Source organism: Podarcis cretensis (genome assembly GCF_951804945.1).
Source record: "Podarcis cretensis genome assembly, chromosome: 10".
Taxonomy (NCBI): Eukaryota; Metazoa; Chordata; class Lepidosauria; order Squamata; family Lacertidae; genus Podarcis; species Podarcis cretensis.
Window position 1 is genome coordinate 28697381 of NC_137179.1, and position 20422 is coordinate 28717802.

The 20422-nt window shown below is 47.6% G+C and overlaps 1 protein-coding gene across 2 annotated transcripts in view; it reads right to left on the minus strand.

The window, feature by feature from the left end:
• PVALB (parvalbumin) overlaps positions 1-20422 on the minus strand; it is a 44514-nt gene that overhangs the window by 8264 nt on the left and 15828 nt on the right. The window contains exons 1-3 of one of the 2 annotated variants that reach the window (XM_079993217.1): positions 13183-13339; positions 4245-4313; positions 460-592 (exon numbers count right to left, since the gene is read on the minus strand). In XM_079993217.1, the coding sequence (XP_079849343.1) occupies positions 460-592; positions 4245-4305 (194 nt within the window). In that variant the 5' untranslated portion in view covers positions 4306-4313; positions 13183-13339. Of the gene's footprint in view, positions 1-459; positions 593-4244; positions 4314-13182; positions 13340-20422 lie in introns of those variants that run through there. The other variant, XM_079993218.1, reaches the window with a different exon arrangement.

A 20422-nucleotide genomic window follows, 5' to 3' on the forward strand; every position in this document is an offset into this window, starting at 1 on the left:
CTCCCACAGCTTGGTCAAACTGTTTTATTACATATGCTACATCAATAGAACATTGTTATTGGCTTCCAAGGATACATGGCAACCTGTGGAATGTTACCTTTGATTAAAAACTGAAATGACTTCAAAGCTAAATGGAATTAAACAGACATTTGGTGCTTCTGCTGAGGGGTGTGTGTGTGATGGTTGATTGTTGATTGCTTCTCCTTGTATAAATAAGTGAAAACAAAATATTTTGAGGGTGGGGAGCAAAAAGATCAATTAATGTTTAGGTATGGGGCATGTGGATATTGTCTTTTCTGTTGGCTGATATTAGTCATATGATGGCTGGTAGCTTAACATCTTCTATGCATATATTGATATGACCAGATGCTGAAATGTTTAAGACCAGTCCATGCTGCACATTATTTCTACAACCCATATTTTAGTTGGTATATGAGAGGAACACGAATCTTTCCTTACTTTAGTTCATCCTCCTCAATGTAACCGCTTTTATCTTTGTCCAGAATGTGGAAACATTTCTTCACATCTTCTTTGCTCTTAGCTTTCAATCCCACCAGCTGAATGAACTTCTTGTAGTTAAAAGAATCGGGAGCTGCAGGAAGATGGAGAATTGAAGAGGGCACCTCAGTTTTAGAGTGGCTGACAAGGCACTTTAGCAACCTTAACTCTGTAAACAGATGGCATGGGGTTGGTTAATTCATGCCTGCTCATTGGTAGTGACAGCAACAACAACTGTGGATGCTTGCATGTGCGAATGGGCCACCGTAGGTCTGGCACCACAAATCATTTCAAACGCAGTGCTTTCCAGTAGAGTCAGTTCACGCATTCTGTGGCAGGCAGCTAAGTACAGAGAAAATTATTATCTATATCGGAGCAGGAAATAGATCTGTTTGAAAGGCCAGCTCCTTGTCTCTCCCACTCTGTGGGCCTAGTTTGACAAGTGGGCAGCTCTGCTCACCTGTCATTCACCCAATGTCACAATGACATCAGGTGATCCATTTTGGCCTCTGGTAACAATTAGTTGATTGTCAGGCCTTGCAAAGTGCCTGCAATTTGTTGTTGGAGCTTGCAAAGCACCAGAGAATTCATATGCATAGATTCCCTTCTCTCCCTGTTGACGGAGGCGCAACTAAGTATCAGAGAGGATTACAGCAAATATGTCTCCTTTCTTCAGTTATGGAGCTCAATAGCAGGATCCTTGAGAGTCCCAAGTAGTGTTCTATCCAAATAGTGAATAGAACCAGAGCTTCTAAGCTTTAGCAAAGTTGCTGCATTGTCTAACACCATGGACATAACTGGGAAACTGCACCAGAATGACTATGGTAATCTGGAAGGTAACTAGTTTCTGCCCCACACCCATCCCCCTTGGGGCTGTTGAGAAAATAATAGAATTGTAAAGTTGAAATGGATTCTGAGGGTCATCTAGTCCAACCTCCTGCAATGCTGGAATATTTTTGCCCAGTTGGGGCTCGAACCCACAACCCTGAGATTAAGAGTTTCATGCTTGATATGCCACAAATGTCTAACAGAGGTCTGTGTGAGCTGGGAACCTAGAAGAAATATTTGTGGGCTAGTCACTTTTGTGGCCGAGAGTGGTGGAAATTATTGATTTTATTATAGCATTTCTGTCCTATGTTTCCCAATGGTTTGAAGCAATTGGACATCATGGGCTGGGTGGTGGGTAAGAGATACAACTTAAATATAAGCCAAGGTGACTTTGACTTTATTTGGAAGAGACTCCCAGAGGTATTCTAGCTCCTCACCCACAACCAACACACACATTTCAGGAACCAAGACCGACATTTTTCTGGTCCTTGCTGGCTGTCCATGAGACAGGCATATTTGTAAAGCAGAGACAGGACAGAAAAGACAGGCTTTTGAAAAAGGGTGACTCGGGTAGCTCTGAATGTGGTATGACCTGGGAGCAAGGGGTGGTGGAAGACACAACATTTCAAATACATCTCCCTCCCCTAAGCATCACTGTAGCAGCCCTGCTGCCAGGGAAGACAACAGACGCCTGCTGTTTTACTTGTCATATTTTGAGTCTGTCACCTGCCCTGCACACCTAAGCAGCGGGGTGGTGGAGGAAGTGGAATAGAGATAATAAATAGCCCCACAACTCGTAGTCAGGTGTGCTGATAGATCAAGGTTTTCTCCAAAGGCTTCCCCCCTTATCATTCCTTGGTATGCATATTATTTAGGGCAGTTACCCAGAGACTGCTGTAGCACAGCACAGTGTTTCTTTTTCTCACTCTTGCAAATAAAGGACATCAGAAGCTTAAACGCTTCTGAAATGAAACTTCGAGACCCGTCTCGCCAAGGGCTCGAAATCCGGGGGAGGCGCTAGGGAAGTCGAACGCAGTGACCTCTAAGAAGTGCCCTGATTAGGCCGGCCTCCTTTGATGTGGGCAGCAGCCTTTGTCCGCCGCTGCATGCAAATCAAGAGAGAATCAATGAATGAAAAAGAGGGAGAGAGGAGCGGGGTGGGGAATCAGCCTGGTCTTCATATTTCCCGCGGGAGCCAGACTTGCGAGAGCAATGAAGTGCCAAGGACTAAAGCGATTTGCAGACGAGCTCGCCTTCCCTTCGAGTTTTTGGGCTGCTACTGCGATGAGTTTCCTTCCGAGCTCAGCCCTTGGCTTGGGCGTTCTCGGCAAGGTCGCCGGTGAGCAGGGAGAAGGAGAAGGAGGCAAAGAGGACATCGTAGTGGTTTGGGGTTGGGGGGGGGGAGGTGGGTTGTAGCATGTCCATTCGGGTCGAGGCCAGAAATGTCCTGGTTGGTTGGAAGTTGCTTAGAACACAGATAGCTGGGCAAAGCAAATATCTTGTGCAGGCGAGCTTCGGAGAGCTACATACACCTGGGAAAGGTGGATCTGGCCTAACTGGGGTGTCTCTGCCTTGTGATCCTGGTTTTGCATGCTAACCCACATGTTTGAGGGTATCATGGACTGCAGAGTTGGAAGGGGCCCTGAGGATCATCTAGTCCAACCCTCTGCAATGCAGGGATATGCAGCTGTCCCATACAGGGATCGAACCTGCAACCTTGGCGTTAGTCTGCGTATGCGTGTGGACAGGGCCGAATTAAAGGTTTCTCTATTCAGTTCTGTCATTGCAAGCTGCCTTATACGGAATCAAACCATTTGTTCTTCGAGCTCAATATTGTCTACACGGACTGGCAGCACAGACAGGAATCTCGCCCAGATTTACCTGGAGATGCCGGAGCAAGCACCGACCCTGGGACCTTCTGCAATCAAGGCAGGCACTCTAGCCACTGAGCTATGGCTCTTCCCAGGCCAATGATCTTCATTGACCTTTATTTAGACCCTCACCTTCCTTCCATAAGGGAATCCAAAGCGGCGTAGATGTGGCTCCCAGGAAGTCTCCTCCAACCCAGGCGCTGGCCAGACCCTGGCTTGCTTAGCTTCAGCAAGGCGGTGACCTCACATGCCTCCAGACCCTGACTTGGGACCGAAGGCGTACTTCCAAGGAGGGAGGTCTCCGAGTGGGAAATGGGAAGGTCCCTGCCTCACATCTAAGCAGTGGGACTGCCAAATCCTGCAGCCGGGGTGGGTGGGTGGTGGATCGAGACCCTTGAGTTAACCCTGTCCTGCCCACAGTCCTGAACCGTGGACGGCAGCTTGCATGTTCAAAAAGAGGGGAGGAAGCCTCTCTTTCAGGCGAAGTTTGGACCTTTGCAGCCACCACTCCCGCAGCCCCACATGACTGAAACCCACGGAATATCTTTAAAAAGTTATGCATCCTGAAAAGCAGACACAAGCAGAGCAAGGGATGCGAGTCCTTGGAAAGATGGATAAGGAGGGGAGGTCGTAGCTGGGGGTGGGGTGTGGGGTGCTGCCTTGCTGCCAGAAGGGCTCCAGATTACTCAGGGCTCCCTATGCCAATCTTTGGGGCTGTCCAAAGGTGGGGAGTTCTCCGCTAGCTGCGGCGCAGAGCCCTCCCGCAGTGGATTCTCCGGGATCTTAGCAGTAAAATCAACGAAGCATTGCCTTGCCGTGCTAGAGGTGTTCCGAGGAAGTTAGCAAGCAGTGGAGGACGTGAGCCCCGGACTTGGACCGGCTCAGCTTGGCAATATGCGCTTGCAAAACCCCAACCACCCCCTTCTCTCCGCATCTCCTTGGGCCGGACTTTGGAAGATATGCGCCCCACTCTCCGCAATGCCTCCCCCCACCCCCCGGCCACCCCATCTATCCCGCCGGTACTCGGAAGTCTCCGGCGTGGCTCACCTGCACAGGCTGCCACCGCCTTCTTGATATCGTCAGCGCTGAGCACGTCAGTCATCGCCATCCTTGCAACTGTTGGGAGGGAAAGTGCCAAAAGATTTAAGAAGAAGAAGACGGGAGAGGAGAGTGTGGGGAGGGGGGCGGAAAGCGAGGGAGGGAGGGAGGGAGGGGGGAGTGCCATCCTCATCATTTCTGCTCATATGACCAAAACTGCAGTGCCGGGTGGGGATGGCACACGGGGAGAAGGGCTGGAGGGGTGCCAGCTACAAGCAGAAGCAGCAGAAGGAAGAAAAGAGCCAGGAGGCTGTGTGTGTGTGTGTGTGTGTGTGTGTTCGCATCTCTCTGCCAGACTAGCACCAGTTTGTCCAAAAAGAGAGGGGCCGGTGCAGGCTAAAGGGGGTGTTGTGGCCGGGGCAAGATGTTTGGGTACTTTCTCTGCATCCGCAGTCCCAAGCAGCACCTGGCGTGGCGGGAAAGAGTTGCAGACAGGAAGCGAGAGACAGTCATGTCAAGGTCAACCTGTCGGCCGGTACAGGGAAAGATAATGTGGTGGGACAAAAAAAAAACAAAAAAAAACAGAGGACGACAGGACTGCCTTTGGAGCATCTCTTGATGGAGATGGGAGGGACAGCGATGTCTATAGACATATCCCTATCTTGGATGGGAGGGTTTCTAGATTTATATCTAGGACTGGAGTGGTCCTATCTATAGGTAGATGAAAGCTAGGATGAAAAGGGTGGCTATCTATCTAGGATGGGAGGGATCTATCTACAGTGGTACCTCGGGTTAAGTACTTAATTCGTTCCGGAGGTCCGTTCTTAACCTGAAACTGTTCTTAACCTGAAGCACCACTTTAGCTAATGGGGCCTCCCGCTGCCACCATGCCCCCGGAGCACAATTTCTGTTCTCATCCTGAAGCAAAGTTCTTAACCCGAGGTACTATTTCTGGGATAGCGGAGTCTGTAACCTGAAGCATCTGTAACCCGAGGTACCACTGTATATCTCTATATACATCTAAGATGGAAAAGAGCTATGTCGAACTATAATCTATCTATCAGCTATCTCTCAAATATCTACCTGTATCTTTGCTGGGACTGATACCTCTGTCCTGGACGGGAGGGAGGGATGTAGGATGTATCTCTAGGTTGAGGGCCATAGCTTCTCCTCTCCTTCCTTCCCAATGAATCCTCACAACAAATCCATAAATAAGTTTTGTGGTGGAGCTTAGCTCCTCACCCCGTTTTTTTTAAACAAAGCTTACTGATTGGCCAAAGTTCACTATCACTGTGAAGATTTGAATCCAAGCCCTCCAGTCAAAGTCCCCCTGCTCTAAGTAGGAGACTTTGTTTATTGATTCTAGAGAAAGGAGAGGATTTCTGCAGGTGTAGCTTTCCCCCAACCCTGCACACCTTTCCAAATCCCTCTTTCTGCACAGTTATATAAAGTACAACCCCACCAACATCACCTGCTTCTTCCCATCCAGTCACCTTGTGGTGGTTCCACCTGTTAGCAAACCAGCAATGGAAGCAGTAGAAAATCTACAGGTGAACCACAGCATCTCCAGTGTGCTCTAGCATCCAAGCTGCTGTCCTGTAAGGTAAAGGGACCCCTGACCATTAGGTCCGGTCGTGGCTGACTCTGGGGTTGCGGCGCTCATCTCGCTTTATTGGCCGAGGGAGGTGGCGTACAGCTTCCGGGTCATGTGGCCAGCATGACTAAGCCGCTTCTGGAAAACCAGAGCAGCGCACGGAAACGCCGTTTACCTTCCTGCTGGAGTGGTACCTATTTATCTACTTGCACTTTGTGCTTTCAAACTGCTAGGTTGGCAGGATCAGGGACCAAGCAATGGGAGCTCACCCCGTTGCAGGGATTCAAACTGCCCACCTTCTGATCGGCAAGTCCTAGGCTCTGTGGTTTAGCCCACAGCGCCACCTGTACTGAGGAGTAAAACCCCACTGAATACAGTATGGCTTCCTTCTGAGTAAATATGCATAGCATTGGGGTTCACAAGAGTCTACTACTTCATAGGCTTGTTGGATCATGCCAAGGGATCTATCTCATTCAGCGTTCTAACAGTGAATAAACCATATGTTTCTAGGAAGCTCACAAACAGGGCATGGAGACATTTGCCTTGCTTGCCTTCCAGCAGCTGATATTGAGACAATTTGCAGTCATAGAGGATCTGTTGAGTTATCATGGCTAATAACCATGAATTTCATCCATGAATTTGTCCTTTTCAAAGCCCACATCCTGTGGCAGCGGGTTCCACAGGAATCTTCTCACATTTACTTTTATTAGGTGTCACTGAGTTCTAATATGACAAGAAAAATGTCTCCCTATGAACTTACTTGCCAAGAAAACTCAATGGACATAAAAAAGGAGAAGCTTTGAGAAGAATGTGAGAGTTTCCAAGGCATGCTCTGGTTCATGGGGTCACGGAGAGTCAAACACGACTAAGATGACTAAACAACAACAAATGCACTTACTGCTCATCACTCAAGATTTTAAAAATATTGACCATGCAACCACCCTAAACTTATACTAAAAACCTCAGAATGGTTTAGCCTTTGCCAATAGGGGAGGTTCAGAAAAGGGCAACCAACTCCTTAATCATCATGGCTGTCCTTCTCTGCATCTTTCTCAGCTATAGGATATCTTTTTTTAGATTAAGCGATCAGAAGCACATGTGATATTTCAGATGCGCTACAGATTTTTTATAAACACAACATGAAACACAGCATTTGATTTTCAATCATTTCCTAATGACCCCTAACACAGAGGGTAACATTCAACTAATGTTTACTCAGAGTAGACCTATTGGCATTAATAAACCCAAATTAGACATGGCCATTGGTCATTAATTTCAGTGGGTTAAAGTTAGCTGAATACAACTCAGTATTTGATTTTTCAAAACACCTGCTGCTCACTGAGTGACGTATCCATCAAAACATCAATATCTTTTTTCTTGATGAGTGCCAGCCAGTTCAGAACCATCCTATGTATACAGAATCATAGAATCTTAGAGCTGGATGGGACCCAAGGGTCATCTAGTTCAATCCCCTGCAATCCAGGAATCTCAACTACAGCATCCATGACAGATGGCCACCCAACCTCTGTTTAAAAACCTCCAAGGAAGGAGTGTCCACACCCTCCCGAGAGAGAGTGTTCCACTGTTGAACAGCTCTTACTGTCAGAATCTTCTTTCTTGTAACTTGAAGCCATTGGTTTGAGTCCTACCTTCCAGAGCAGGAGAAAACAAGCTTGGAAGTGTATTTGTTTTTTTGACCATAGTTTCCTTTTCACCCAGCTTGGAGAGCTCTTTCTGTCCACTTGGTTATCAGATAGCAAAGAGCTCTCAAAACTGGGTGAAAAGGAAACAAAAATGTACTCTGCGCCCAACTGCAAATAATCTGCAGACCTGTCCATCTCATTACTTACCTCGTATCATATCATTTATAAACAGATTAACTCTTTTCTTTCTTTACTACATTTATATATTGCCCTTCCTCCGAAAGGAACACAGGGTAAAAGATAAGACAGCAAGACACATCAGTAAGTAAAGAACATACGCACACAGCAATCTCAGCTTTTCAGTGTTAAAACAACAAAATATTGATCTGCAAAGGTATCATCCCTAAGCCACTGTGGGGTAGTGGTTAGAGGTTCAAATCCCCCACTAGGCCACAAAGCTCACTGTGTGATTAGGCTGAAAAATAAACAAAACATCATTAAAGCTGGGTGACCTTGGGCCAGTCACTGCCTCTCAGCCTAACCTACCTCACAGGTTTGTTGTGGGAATTAAATGAAGAAGGGAAGAACCATGTATTCCACCTTGAGCTCTGTGGAGAAAAGGTGGGATGTGCATTAAATACATAATAATTAACACTAAAAGTGTTTAGCAGTGATAAGTGGAGAAAGTGATAGAAGCTGGGCAGAGAGAGGGGGAGGGAGACACAATGAGTTTTAAGAAGCCATTTGAGCATGGGCAGAGGAGCAGCAGATCCCAAAACGAGAAAGGAATCGCATTCCGGAAGTGAGAACTGATAACAGAGAGGAGGAGAAAAAAGGACACTTATTCCAGAAAAGAACGAGCGGGAACATAGCAGCCAAAGCAGGAGATGCATGTGAGCGAAGCAATTGCAAAGATGAAAAGTAGAATTTTGTATGCCATGTTGAAAATCAGCAGAAGATAAAGAAGCCCAAAACACAAAAGAAAACATTTGCTTTGCGGGAAATCAGGAAATAAATTGTGTGGCAGCATTTGCTAAGTGTTGACCACTGAGGGGAGTCATGTAACTCTTTCTATTTTCTCTCACTCCCTCAATATCACCTTCGGAAATGTGGTCAAGGGGTGACAGTAGGCTCCAAATATTATATTACTTTTCTGAGCCTGCCGTTTCCATCCACAGTGATTCTGCATCCTTTCTATAGCGTTTATGTCCAGGGAAAACTGTATTCTGTTGACTTCTCCTTGTTCCACCAGGTCCCTAATATGCACCTATCCTCTTTTAGTACCAAGCATTCCAATGTTTCCATTTTGTTTTTGAGGCTTCTGGCATTAACACAGAAGCGCCTTTAAATTGTGTCGCTCTCCAAACAAAATTTCCATATGCAGTTTTGCCATATCATTCTTTGGTCTCCTTTTGTTTGCTTGTTTATTACATTTATATCTCATTCTTCCTCCAAGGCGTTCATTTTATCTCCACAACAGCCCTGCACAGTAGGTTTGACTGAAAGAGAGTGATTAGCTCAAGGCCACTTAAGTGAGTTTCACTGATGATTAAAGAAATGAAATTGGGTTTCCCAGGTGCTAGTCCAGTACTCAAACCACTTGGCCATTGTGTTGCCATAAGTGATCTTTCTGCAGAAACATTCAGCTCTATTTGTGCTAATTTTGCCTTATTCCAGAAGAATCAAGTAGCTGCAATCTACACTAGCCCACTGGCCTCTACATCACCCATGCTTGCTGCAAGGCAGGCCACAGATGGATCAAGCTGCCTTTCAACGGTACACAGTAAATATGTCCATCTGCTAGCAAACAGAGGAAGATCTGGATGGGAGAATCTGCTAACGGGCATTACATGCCTCTCTGCAGTTCCTCAGTGGAGGGGCTGATCCCAAAACACGAGAGTCTCTTGGAAAGGCTGCTCACAATGTGCAGAAATGCTTTCCAACACTCTGAAATCAATCCTTGGGGAATGAACGCCTCATTTATTTTATGGCTTCCAATAAAAATGCAATGCGGGGCTCCAAGATCACTGGGATCTAAAGAGATACCTATGTCAGCAGTAGGCCCAGGAAGAGACTCATAGGGCAGGGCTGTAGCAGACTGTCAAGGCTGTGGATCTGACAGCATAACCCTGGCTTTGGCAGTCATTTCTGTGCTGAAGTTAACAATATGAAACAGCAGAGCGACTCTTCTGCATAAGATTTTTATTTTTTATTTTTTATTATTTTATTATTTTATTATTTTCCATAAGATTTTGTAGGCAACGGCAAATGGGTGACGCTGTGGTCTAAACCACTGAGCCTCTTGGGCTTGCTGATCAGAAGGTCAGCAGTTTGAATCCCCATGACGGAGTGAGCTCCTGTTGCTCGGTCCCAACTCCTGCCAACCTAGCAGTTTAAAAGCACACCAGTGCAAGTAGATAAATAGGTCCCGCTCTGGCGGGAAGGTAAACGGCATTTCCATGAGCTGCTCTGGTTTTGGTGTTCCGTTGCACCAGAAGCGGCTTAGTCATGCTGACCACACAACCTGGAAAAACTGTCTGCGGACAAATGCCGGCTCCCTTGGCCTGTAAAGCGAGATGAGCGCCACAACCCCAGAGTAGTCTGCGACTGGACTTAACTGTCAGGGGTCCTTTACCTTTTAGCACTGCTATAGGTTCATGCTTAGAAGAACCTGTGATATATGCATGTTTAATCTTAAAGGCAGGGCTGGGGTGAGGAACCTGCTACCCATCAAATGTTATTGGGACTACAACTCCCATCATCCTTGGTGATTGCTTGGGGTTGATGGAATTTGGAGTCCAACCATATCAGGAGGGACCACAGGTTCTCCTGCTCCACTTTAAAACATGATAACCCTTTTTGCAGCTACTGTGGGCCACATCACTCTTCTATGCTTTCAAGGAGGAAGCAGTTTCAGAAGTACAGTAGAGGAAGCTGAGGACCGGGATTTTATCCATCCTCTTCTCCCCATTATGCACTCTCATCCAGTCCAGGAGTTTCCAATCATCTTCATAGGCCAAACTGCACCCAACATTAAATACCCCTTTAAAAAGTGCTTCAGCTGGCCACTTTTACTTTGAAGACAAAACTGCCATGGAGCATCCAATCCAGATCTGATGTGGTCCACACGAGCTTGCCTCTTGAAAACCCTCCCTAGCTATTGTCAAACACACCTAACTACATAGGAAACGCACCCAGGGAAGGTGACCCGCAATGGTTCTCCTCCTGCCACTGCTTGCTGTTACAAGGCAGAGGAAGAGCTCTGTGAAACTCCCAAACCGTGTGAAATTCGGGTCAAACATAACTTTCATGCTACCACCAGCTGTTCCTCTGCCTCGTATGAGGTTGCAAAATAGGGGTGTGTGTGTAAAACTATCGCTGCTTTATTGCGGATCTGTAGGAGAATGCAGGTTTTCCAGTGACACAGAACTCTTTGTCGGGCAGAAACGTGGTCCACCACAAATCACATCTTGAGGTCTTATTTTAACAGAGAAAGGGCGTGTTGGGGATGCAGATCACTCACCATGGTTTGCCTCTCTTTCCCCAGTGCTTCCCCCCCCCCCACCTTCAATACAGAAGAGAGAAAAATGGTTGGGGTCTCCGCGGAAGCAATGAGGACGCCCATGGGGACAGGGAGAAGTTTCACTTGCACCCTTTATCCGCGCGTCCCTTTTGCTGTTAAAACCCGAGCCCCCCACCTCGTTTCTTCCTACACGATCGTGTCAGCAGATCCTGGTTTAAATACAGTTTGACCTGTCGCCGTGGCGTCTGGTTTCCCTCCAAAGCACCCTAGGCTGTAACTTCGGTCTCTTTCTCTCCCACTCGCCCCCCACTGCTCCCGATTTGGAGAAGGCGGCTAAGTAGACCCTTGCTTGAAAACTCCGTCTTTCCATCCAGAGAAAGGAGGAGAGAGAGAGAGAAGCGGGAAGGAAGGAGCTTGGTGGTGTTGATGCAGCAGCACCTGTTCCCTACGATACACCCGATACTTTCTGCCCTGGTTGCCGAAGCCCTTACTCAGCAACCCCTCGCACTCAGGCGCCGCCTCGGGTCACGGTGCGCCAGATCTTCCCTTGACCGCCCGCCAGACCGCAGAGATGCTCGGCTTGACGCTTGCTGCTGCTGCGAGCGGGACTCGATTTTCGCACCCACTCCGCTCAGCTGAAGGTGCGATTGCCTTTAGAGGACTGCAACCCGTGGCCCGCCTCCAGCCTACTCTGCTTTTGCTAGCCCATCCGCAAGTAGCCAAGCTCCTCTTGCGCAAGCCTTTACTTAACAGGAAAGATGGAGGTGATAGGAAGCCGAGGAGATGCCCTTATCCCCCTGCTCCCGTTTCCGAGGTTAACAAGGAGTTACCAACGCCCCCAAGGGGGGACTAGAAAGAAAGTAAAGCAATTACATAAAGAAAAATCCAGCGGAGGGCGGGTCTTTGGCATGAAACCAAATAATGTCGGCGATAGTTGAGCCACCTTTGCAAGCAAAGTTAGGAAAGCAAGCGTTAGAATAACACAGGATTCTTCGTCAGGGAACAATCGTTCCTTTAGGCTTTAAGGAACTGGTGCAAGGAAAAATGCTGGACCTTACATTAATTTAAAAACTACATAACAACTGTTCTAGTAACCATCTGTGCAATCTGCTCCAGTCCAAATTATTTTGGGGTTGAGTGGGGAAGCCTCTTTCAAGTAGGGCAACGTAAAGCGTAAAGCGTGGGAAACGCTAACAGGGTTCTATCACCTACGCACTCACGAAAAGCGAACATAAAGCATTGCTCTTCCTGTTTTTGCAAACTGAGAGCTGGGCTCGAACCTCTGAGGCTTCAAGAGGACCGCCGCAGCATGCATTGCGCTCCGCAGGCCCTCAGCTCTGCGCTCTCTCGCTCTCTCTGTCTCTCTCTGGACACCTGAGCGCTCTTTGGTCCAAGCCGCAAGCAGAGATGGAAGAATACGCCTGCCTCATCTTTGCAGTTCTCAGTTTTCTTGCCTGCCTCTTTTGAAATCATCTCCAAACTTTGCACACTTGACTTTAAACACGCACACACACGCTTCTTCCCCTGAAGAAATGTGGCAAGTGCTGCTCACGTTTATATGCAGGGTTTTTACGAAAGAAAAACATATCCCCGAGAGCAAATCGGGGGCAAAATGCACCCAAAACATTCGGGTTGCCATCATCTTCGGGGTTACAAGAGAGCACGAGGGCCCAGCTAAACAGGCAGCCGATGAGGGCGCTTGACAATCCCTTACTCAAAGCGATTGTTCGTTCCCTGATCTCGGACTTTCCACGCACAAATACGCACCGAGATCAGATGCTCGCTTCCGTCCTTCTCTCTAGCTTCAAAAAAGGTCTTTTAAAGGCACACCCTGGTTGAATTATTCCTCCCCTTCCCGTGCTTTCTCAATAAATCCCGCTTCTTGCTTCCCCATGCCAGTTCCACCGCCCTCTCCTCCCTCCTCCCTTTGAAGTTTCCTCCTTTTTGGATTTCCCCCCTTCACCTGTTCCGATTGCCTTGCTGGGGAGGGAGAAAAAAGAAGCAGCCCCGAGCTTCTTCTAACGCGGGGGATACTTCTGTTTTATTGGGGTGGGAGAGTTGTACCCTACAGGTAGAGAGAGACACCGCACCTTTAGAGACCCACCCCCCCTCGTCCCCCAAACCCACAGATGAATCCTTCTTGGAGTAACGGGATCCACTCTCTCTGCCTCCATTCCTGAAACTTACCTGTCTAATGTTTGTGCCAGGCGCGCTAGGAAAGGCTGGTGGGTTTTTGAAGGTGCTCACACAGGAAGGTGAAACCCCGGGTGGGCACCCCACTTATATACGCTCCTTGCCTCTTCTATTTCGGGAAGACGATGTCCCCCTCCTCGCCGGTGTCAGATACTCAGGGACGGTGATGGCAGTATCACATTTACCTTTCCCTAACTAATCAAGCGGCACTATTAATAATCCTTGGCACCCACCTTCCTCTCGCTCCTGAAACCTATTACATCGGCAATCTGGCGGGACGCTCTGATGAAACTTCCATTTATTTGTCCCCGGAGAATCGAAATGACATCCCGTCCCCGCGCGGCTATTTAAACTGTGTGCCAAACGGGAGGGAGGATGGGATTGATTGGAGGAGCCCCCGCGCAGAGCGGCCACACCTGGGTGGGGAGGAAGGAACCAGGGCAGAGCCGCGCCTCTGTCAAAGTAGGTAAGGTGGTGGGTGTATTATGGAGCCGAATCTGAGCTCAAAACACTCACCCCCGGATACTGGCCATCAGGAAAAGCAAAGATCTGTGAAACAACAACAACAACAACTAATAATAATAATGAAAATTAAGCTAATTTGTATGTATTTGCTTAATTGGCTTCTACTAGACACCAGGAGGCTCAGGAAACACCATCTCATTCCATGGATTCCTGTAGAAAGAAGAGAATTATACAAATATTACATGTTCTTGCCTAGTGCTTCATGACATATATTTAGTTGCCAGGCTAAAATGTTTCTTTGTAACCAGGCCTTTGGCCTTCTATGACCTTTGAAATTGAGGGGGGGGGGGTTTGCCTTGTTTAGGTTTTTGGAGAGGGGCTTCTTAGGTTGTTTTTGTCTTATTATGTATTTTGCGTTCTCATTTCGTATTTTTATGTTGTGAACTGCTCAGTGATCTTCAGATGAAGGGTGGTATACAAATTACATACATACATACATACATGCTATTGCTTAGCACTTTTTGGCTTCTGATTTTTTAAAAATTGTTCAATTTCATTTCCCCAGTCATAAGGACTAAGAACTTTTAAACAATGGAGGAAAAAAAGAAGTCCTTTTAGGAAAGTGGGAAACTGCTTCCTACCAGGATCAGACTGTTTGTTCCTCTGCCCTGAATGGCGCTGGCTTTCCAGGGTCTCAGGAAAAGATCTTTCCCCATCACCCCATCACCCTTTTAACTGGAGATTCCCAGGATTGAATGAACTTGCAGCCTTCTGCTTGCACAGCACCTGCTCCTGAGCTGTGGCCCTTTCCTCCTAACCCCAGTTGTAAATTGCAGGCATATAGTATCCTTATAATCCATGGTAAAGTTGAATGGCCAGAGGACCTTTGCTCCCTTTGCCCTTCTCCAAAGTGTCTTGCTTATCCCTGTTTCGTAGTCATCATGCACCAAATACAGAAGTCTGCCTTTACTCATCTCTGTTGGTGGTCTCTTGGACATGTGGCAGGCTTGAGCCCAATACTAAGGAGCAGACCATGCACTTCCTGTTACTGAGAGTGTGCTGGAGTGCAAAACAGGAAGTGCAAGTCGCCTTGCCTCCTTTTTGCCCCCAGGTCTCCAACCATCTGAAGCCAATCTGAGGATTTTAGCATTAGCTTTATAAGTCAAAAGAGCTGTGAGTCAAGAAGATCAGAGTGTTGGGACATTCCTGTGATAGCAACAATGCTGGAAGATGCTGTGATAGGATCTACAGCCTCTGTTCAGAACTGGGTGAGTGTGGGGGAGTCACAGCACACTGTAGTGTGTTCAGATGAATGAGTCCTGCCATGCAAACAATTTCCCGCTATTGGGCGCTGTGTCCGCAGGAAACTGCTGCACATACCCCTGATTAAATAAATGGTGCCGTAGACCGCATTGATCCAAGGCTAACTAATCTAGTCCCTCATGTGGCCCTCAAGGACTTTTTGGTGGCCCTTGGCAATATTTGACACTCCACCCCCCCTCCCCTGCCAGCCCTTGTGCTTCTTTCCCAAAGCTGGGTAAGCAAGGTGCTGGGCTTTGGGGATGAGGTGTGAGGGCTCTGATAGGGTCCTAGAGTCTTCAAGTCTCCTTCCCAAAGCCTAGTTAGTACTTTCCCAGTTTTGGGAAGGCTCTCAGACCCTGCCAGAGCCCTGTGCATTCTCCCCAAAGTCTGGCACCTCACTTATCTGGCTTTGGGAAGGCAGCATGGGGAGGGCGTCAAATTTCGGCCTCACTTCCCTTGCCCCCTGCATGACATGGCAGCGTGCAACCCATGGGTTCCATGTTGAAGTACTCTTGTGGCCCATTTGGTATGAGGGCTGCCCTGTTCAAGAATAATAGAATCACAGAATTGTAGAGTTGGAAGGGACCCCAAAGGCCATCTAGTCCAACCCCCTGCAATGTATTATGATCAGAACACAAGGGCACCTTCTAGTCAGGCACCTTGAATGCAAAGCACAGCCAGTGAAGGGGGTGGTTGGGGGAGAATTCTGAGGGCCAGACAGAGATGGCTGCATTCGGCTCCTGGGCCTGAGTTTCCCTACCTCTGCTCTGTTTATTATGTCACACACCCCGGGTTCCATGGACCTGCCACATATACAAGCAGCTTAAACCAACCCTCTTTATATGTGTGCACTTTGATTTTTATCCCTAGGGCAATGGGGAAATTTGTTTTCCTTTGAATTAGGGAGGGATATTGTGGAGCGATCTTCTATTACTTACAGGTGATTGCTAATCACATTTGTCTGCAGGCTTGTTGTCTTTGACAACTGGGGGGAGGAGGGAGAGTTCCATTTCCCCTCTTGCAAACCAATGCAAGATGCATCTGTATAAAATCAACTGCCTTCAAGCGCTGGTTTCCTTGCTACTTTGGACAGCTGCAGCAATGGATGGCTACAGCATGCACATCTGGAAGTTCCAAAGCTGAAAATCCCAAAACCAGGATGCAGGGCTTGCTGCTCTAATAGAAAGCAGCATTACTCAGTGGGAGTTTTGTTGAGCAGTACATACTACACAAGCACACAAAAACCCACCCAAATCCATGGGTAATCAGAGGAACAGACTGAAATAGTTCCTTACCCTTTGAAAGCAGTCCTTCGGTGTGGCTTACTGGCAGCGCAGCTCTCTGTGAAGGAAAGAAAATCTATAACTCCCATCAGCCAGGGAGAGAGGGAGAGGACTCTGTCAAATGCTAATTTACCTGGCAATATTTCACGAGCCAGCAAGCACTTTTTCCACCTGGCAGGACTGAGAATGAGATGCAGAATTTGACATCTCTAGGTCACCCTTATGAATCCAGCTCTAGTTAGGAGTCATTGAAAACTGTCTCTGACATCAGTCTAGGTGGTGACATTAGATGGACATGGAAGGGGGAGGTCACTGTACAATGGTTTACTGTTTGATGCTTCTCAAACTTCTTGGTACTGGAGTCTTGTCACGTGAGCAACTTTTGGACTTTGTAACCCTGGGAGGAAACAGTACCACATTCAAAGTGATAGGAGTACCACATTCCCAACCTAGCAGATACCATGGGGCAGGGGCAAATTCAGGAGGAGACAAGAGTACCAGGCTCAGGGTGCACTCTGCTTGGGGGTTCCTGGCACTTAGCCTTCTATTCAACTATCCTGTCAGTAGTGAGAACAAATAATACCAACAGTTAATCTTCATCTTGAACTTTGTGACTGGTGTTAATGTATTAAAAATTATTTGCCGGACTGGCAAAAAGTTTAGGGTATTGCACTAGATGCTGTCCTGTTATGATGAATGGGGCACTGCCCCACTAACTCAGTTTGTCCTCATTCCTGTAGGAATATGCAGCCAAAGTCTAACAATGTGTGTTTGCTAAAAAAGGATACAAAAGGGTTAAGACTCACAGAGTTCCTGATTTCTAGAGAGGGCACTGTGTGACATCACTTCCCTTGAGTTCTCTTGTGGGAAAAAGACAAAAGAGTTTAATCTTTTCTACTGCCCCCTGCCTCAGAACTCAGCCTCTTTTTCACAAGGCTTCTCAGGCAGACGGATGTCTCTATGATCTCCGCTCAAGCAGAGATTTCATTTTGAAGTCAAATATGAATTTTATAATTTAGTAGCTGGATTTGCCCACCTTGTTTTCATTACTGTTACTGCTGGCATCAAGTGCAAGACTCTATGTAAGTAAACACTATTTGTATGCTTAATCCACAGTCTGTTGCACTATTCATTTAATTAAGAGGGAAAGGGAGGGAAATCCAGTCTGTTACAGTAATAAGGCTACATGGCCTAATCCCAAAATTTCCACTTTAATGCTGCCTATAAACCCCATCGAAAAGCTCCCACCCATCTGCTTTCTTACTTCCATCCAGTGTCTGCCAGCCAGTGGCGTAGCGTGGGTTGTCAGCACCTGGGGCAAGGCAAGTAATTTGCACCCCCTAACCCATGGATTTGCGCCCCTAACCCTAACCCCCAGATGTTGTGCCCGGTGCGGCCGGCCCCCCCTGCACCCCCCACGCTACGCCACTGCTGCCAGCTACTTCCTCCTTAGTTCTAAGGATGGAGAGAAAGATCCTCTGGCTCCACCTGCTCTGTCCTATGTGAGGATGGCACATAGCTCCAGAATCTGGTTCATTTCAGTAGATTGAGGCCAGGTACAGCCATGTGTACCCTGTGATATATTGTCATCTGTCCCCCACCCCACCCTTTTATCTCCATTAAATACTATATGACGTGAACACAAGCATCCTGTCTTTATTTGCAGCAGAACAAACAGACAATAACATTGGCAGACTTGAAATATGGCCCCTGATATATGTCTTGATGATTTTTTATCTAGTCCTGGCTAGAAGTTAATTTTTCCTTATTATAGATTATTCATGGCAAGGCTAGGAATAGATCAAGGGGTTGCTTATTGAAAAACATGTTAAGGCATCTGAAGTGAAGCTGCACATCTACCCAGGGGCATAAAAATTTGGACCTTAAGGAGAGTATTGTCTCATCATGGGTCAGCTATCATTTGAGGTCACTAAATAAACCCTCCCTCAGGCACACACATCTAGCTATAAGAGGTAAAAGTGTATTGAAGTGGTTAGTCTTTGAATTGTTAATTAGCTGTTTTCCTTTGAATTGTTAAATAGTCTTTGAATTGTTAATTAGATCCATCATGCCTCTTTCACTCTGAGCACAAGGGCAGCTTTTGTTAGATTCAAAGCCAGGCAGCTTTGGAGAGGGGTTTCTGATGCTTCAAGTGCAGAGTTGAGAAACACAGAACCTTCTGGTTGCTTCTGGTTAAGCCCTCTTTTGCACACTTGCATTCTTCCAGTGGCAAGGAGTTCCTCAGTGAGAACCAGAAAAAGGTAAAACCTAACCATCTGACTCTATTTTCTGGGAATTTGTATGGTACACATCATACTCCCAAACCTCTCATTTTCCTTCTTCTAGCATAGGGCATTTCAAAACATTTAGATCTATAATCTAAAGCAACTGCAGATTTATTTATCCCTGTGTGGCTTGGCGTAGTTTAGTCATAACACTCCACTGTGTGATTTATATGCTTTATTATTTAGTTTCAATAAATGAAGGTTTCATTATTTTTGCATGTTTTTTCTTGGTTCACACCTCACTCAGGCACACTTAGAGAGGCACCCTTCTCATTTTCCGTTGAGGTCCCATCCTTCTCTGTGAGATGGGTGTTAGAGGGATCCAGTGAGCAGTGGATGAAGTCAGACATTCCTAATGCCCACCAGTCTCAATGAGCATCAGCCTCTGTTGGGTGATTGTTGACATGGCTCAATAGACATCTCCCCTGGCAGAAGTGGCTATGGGAAGCCAGCACCAAAGTGCTACAACTTGCAGGACAGCAACAAACCACTTGCCTTTTTTAATCATCAGTATGTTTCTGAGCACAATTCAAAGCATTGGTGCTGGCCTTTAAAGCCCTAAACGGCCTCAGCCCAGTATACCTGAAGGAGTGTCTCCACCCCCATCGTTCAGCCAGGACACTGAGAGTTCAACTCCGAGGGCCTTCTGGCGGTTCCCTCACTGCAAGAAGTGAGGTTGCAGGGAACCAGGGGCCTTCTCGGTAGTGCCATCCACCCTGTGGAATGCCCTCCCACCAGATGTCAAGGAAATAAACAACTAGCCAGTGTGGTATAGTGGTTAAGAGCGGTGGACTCATAATCTGGTGAACTGGATTCGTGTCTCTGCTCCTCCACATGCAGCTGCTGGGTGACCTTGGGCCAGTCACACTTCTCTGAAGTCTTTCAGCCTCACTCACCTCACAGAGTGTTTGTTGTGGGGGAGGAAGGGAAAGGAGATTGTTAGCCGCTTTGAGATTCCTTAGGGTAGTGATAAAGCAGGATATCAAATCGTAACTCTTCTATCTGACTTTTAGAAGACATCCCTGGGAACAGTCACCGGTTTTACAAATAAGTCCCCGGACAAATTCCATCCCCAGAATGTCCCCGGATTTCATCTAACATCCGCGGGAAATGCAGTGGTGGCGGTCTTAGCAGCCCAGAGCAGTTGGCTCTGGCTGGCTTCAGGAGCAGCTCGGAAGTCCCCATATGATGGTGGTGCAGGGGCTCGAAGATGCAGCTTCCAGGCTGCCTCCACCTTCCCTGACCCCAGGAACTAAGCTGTGAAGGGAGGCTTCATGCTGCCTATCGGAGCAGCCTCCCAATTCCTACTTGCGTGCAAGCAGGGCGGGGATCTCTCAGCTGTGAAGGGAGGCTTCACACTGCCTTTCGGAGCAGCCCCATCCCAACTCCTACTTGTGTGCAAGCAGGAGGGGGCAGGGATCTCTCAGCTGGGAAGGCGGGCTTCCCGTTACCTAAGTGAGAGATCCCTACCCCCTCCTGCTTGCACACAAGTAGGAGTTGGGATGGGGCTGCTCTGAAAGGCTGTGTGAAGCCTCGCTTCCCAGCTGAGGGATCCCTGCCCCCTCCTGCTTGCATGCAAGTAGGAATGGGATTGGGGCTGCTCCAATGGGAAGGGAGGCATTGCACTGCCCAAGCCTCACTGCCACCCCCGCTCTCAACCCTCCTTCTCTGCCTTCCATGCTTGACCCACCGCACACCGCTTCCCCACCACCACCACCAAAGAAGAACCAACAACTCAGGGGCTGCTCAGACTCATGGAGAAAGGAGATAGAAGCCTCAGAGGAAGGGGAAACGTGGCGGTTGAGGTCAAGGCGGCAGCTGCTCCTCTGCCACCGCCATCGCTGCAGCATCAATGTCCCGAACGTGTAGTAATTAATTAATTAATTAATTAATTAAAGT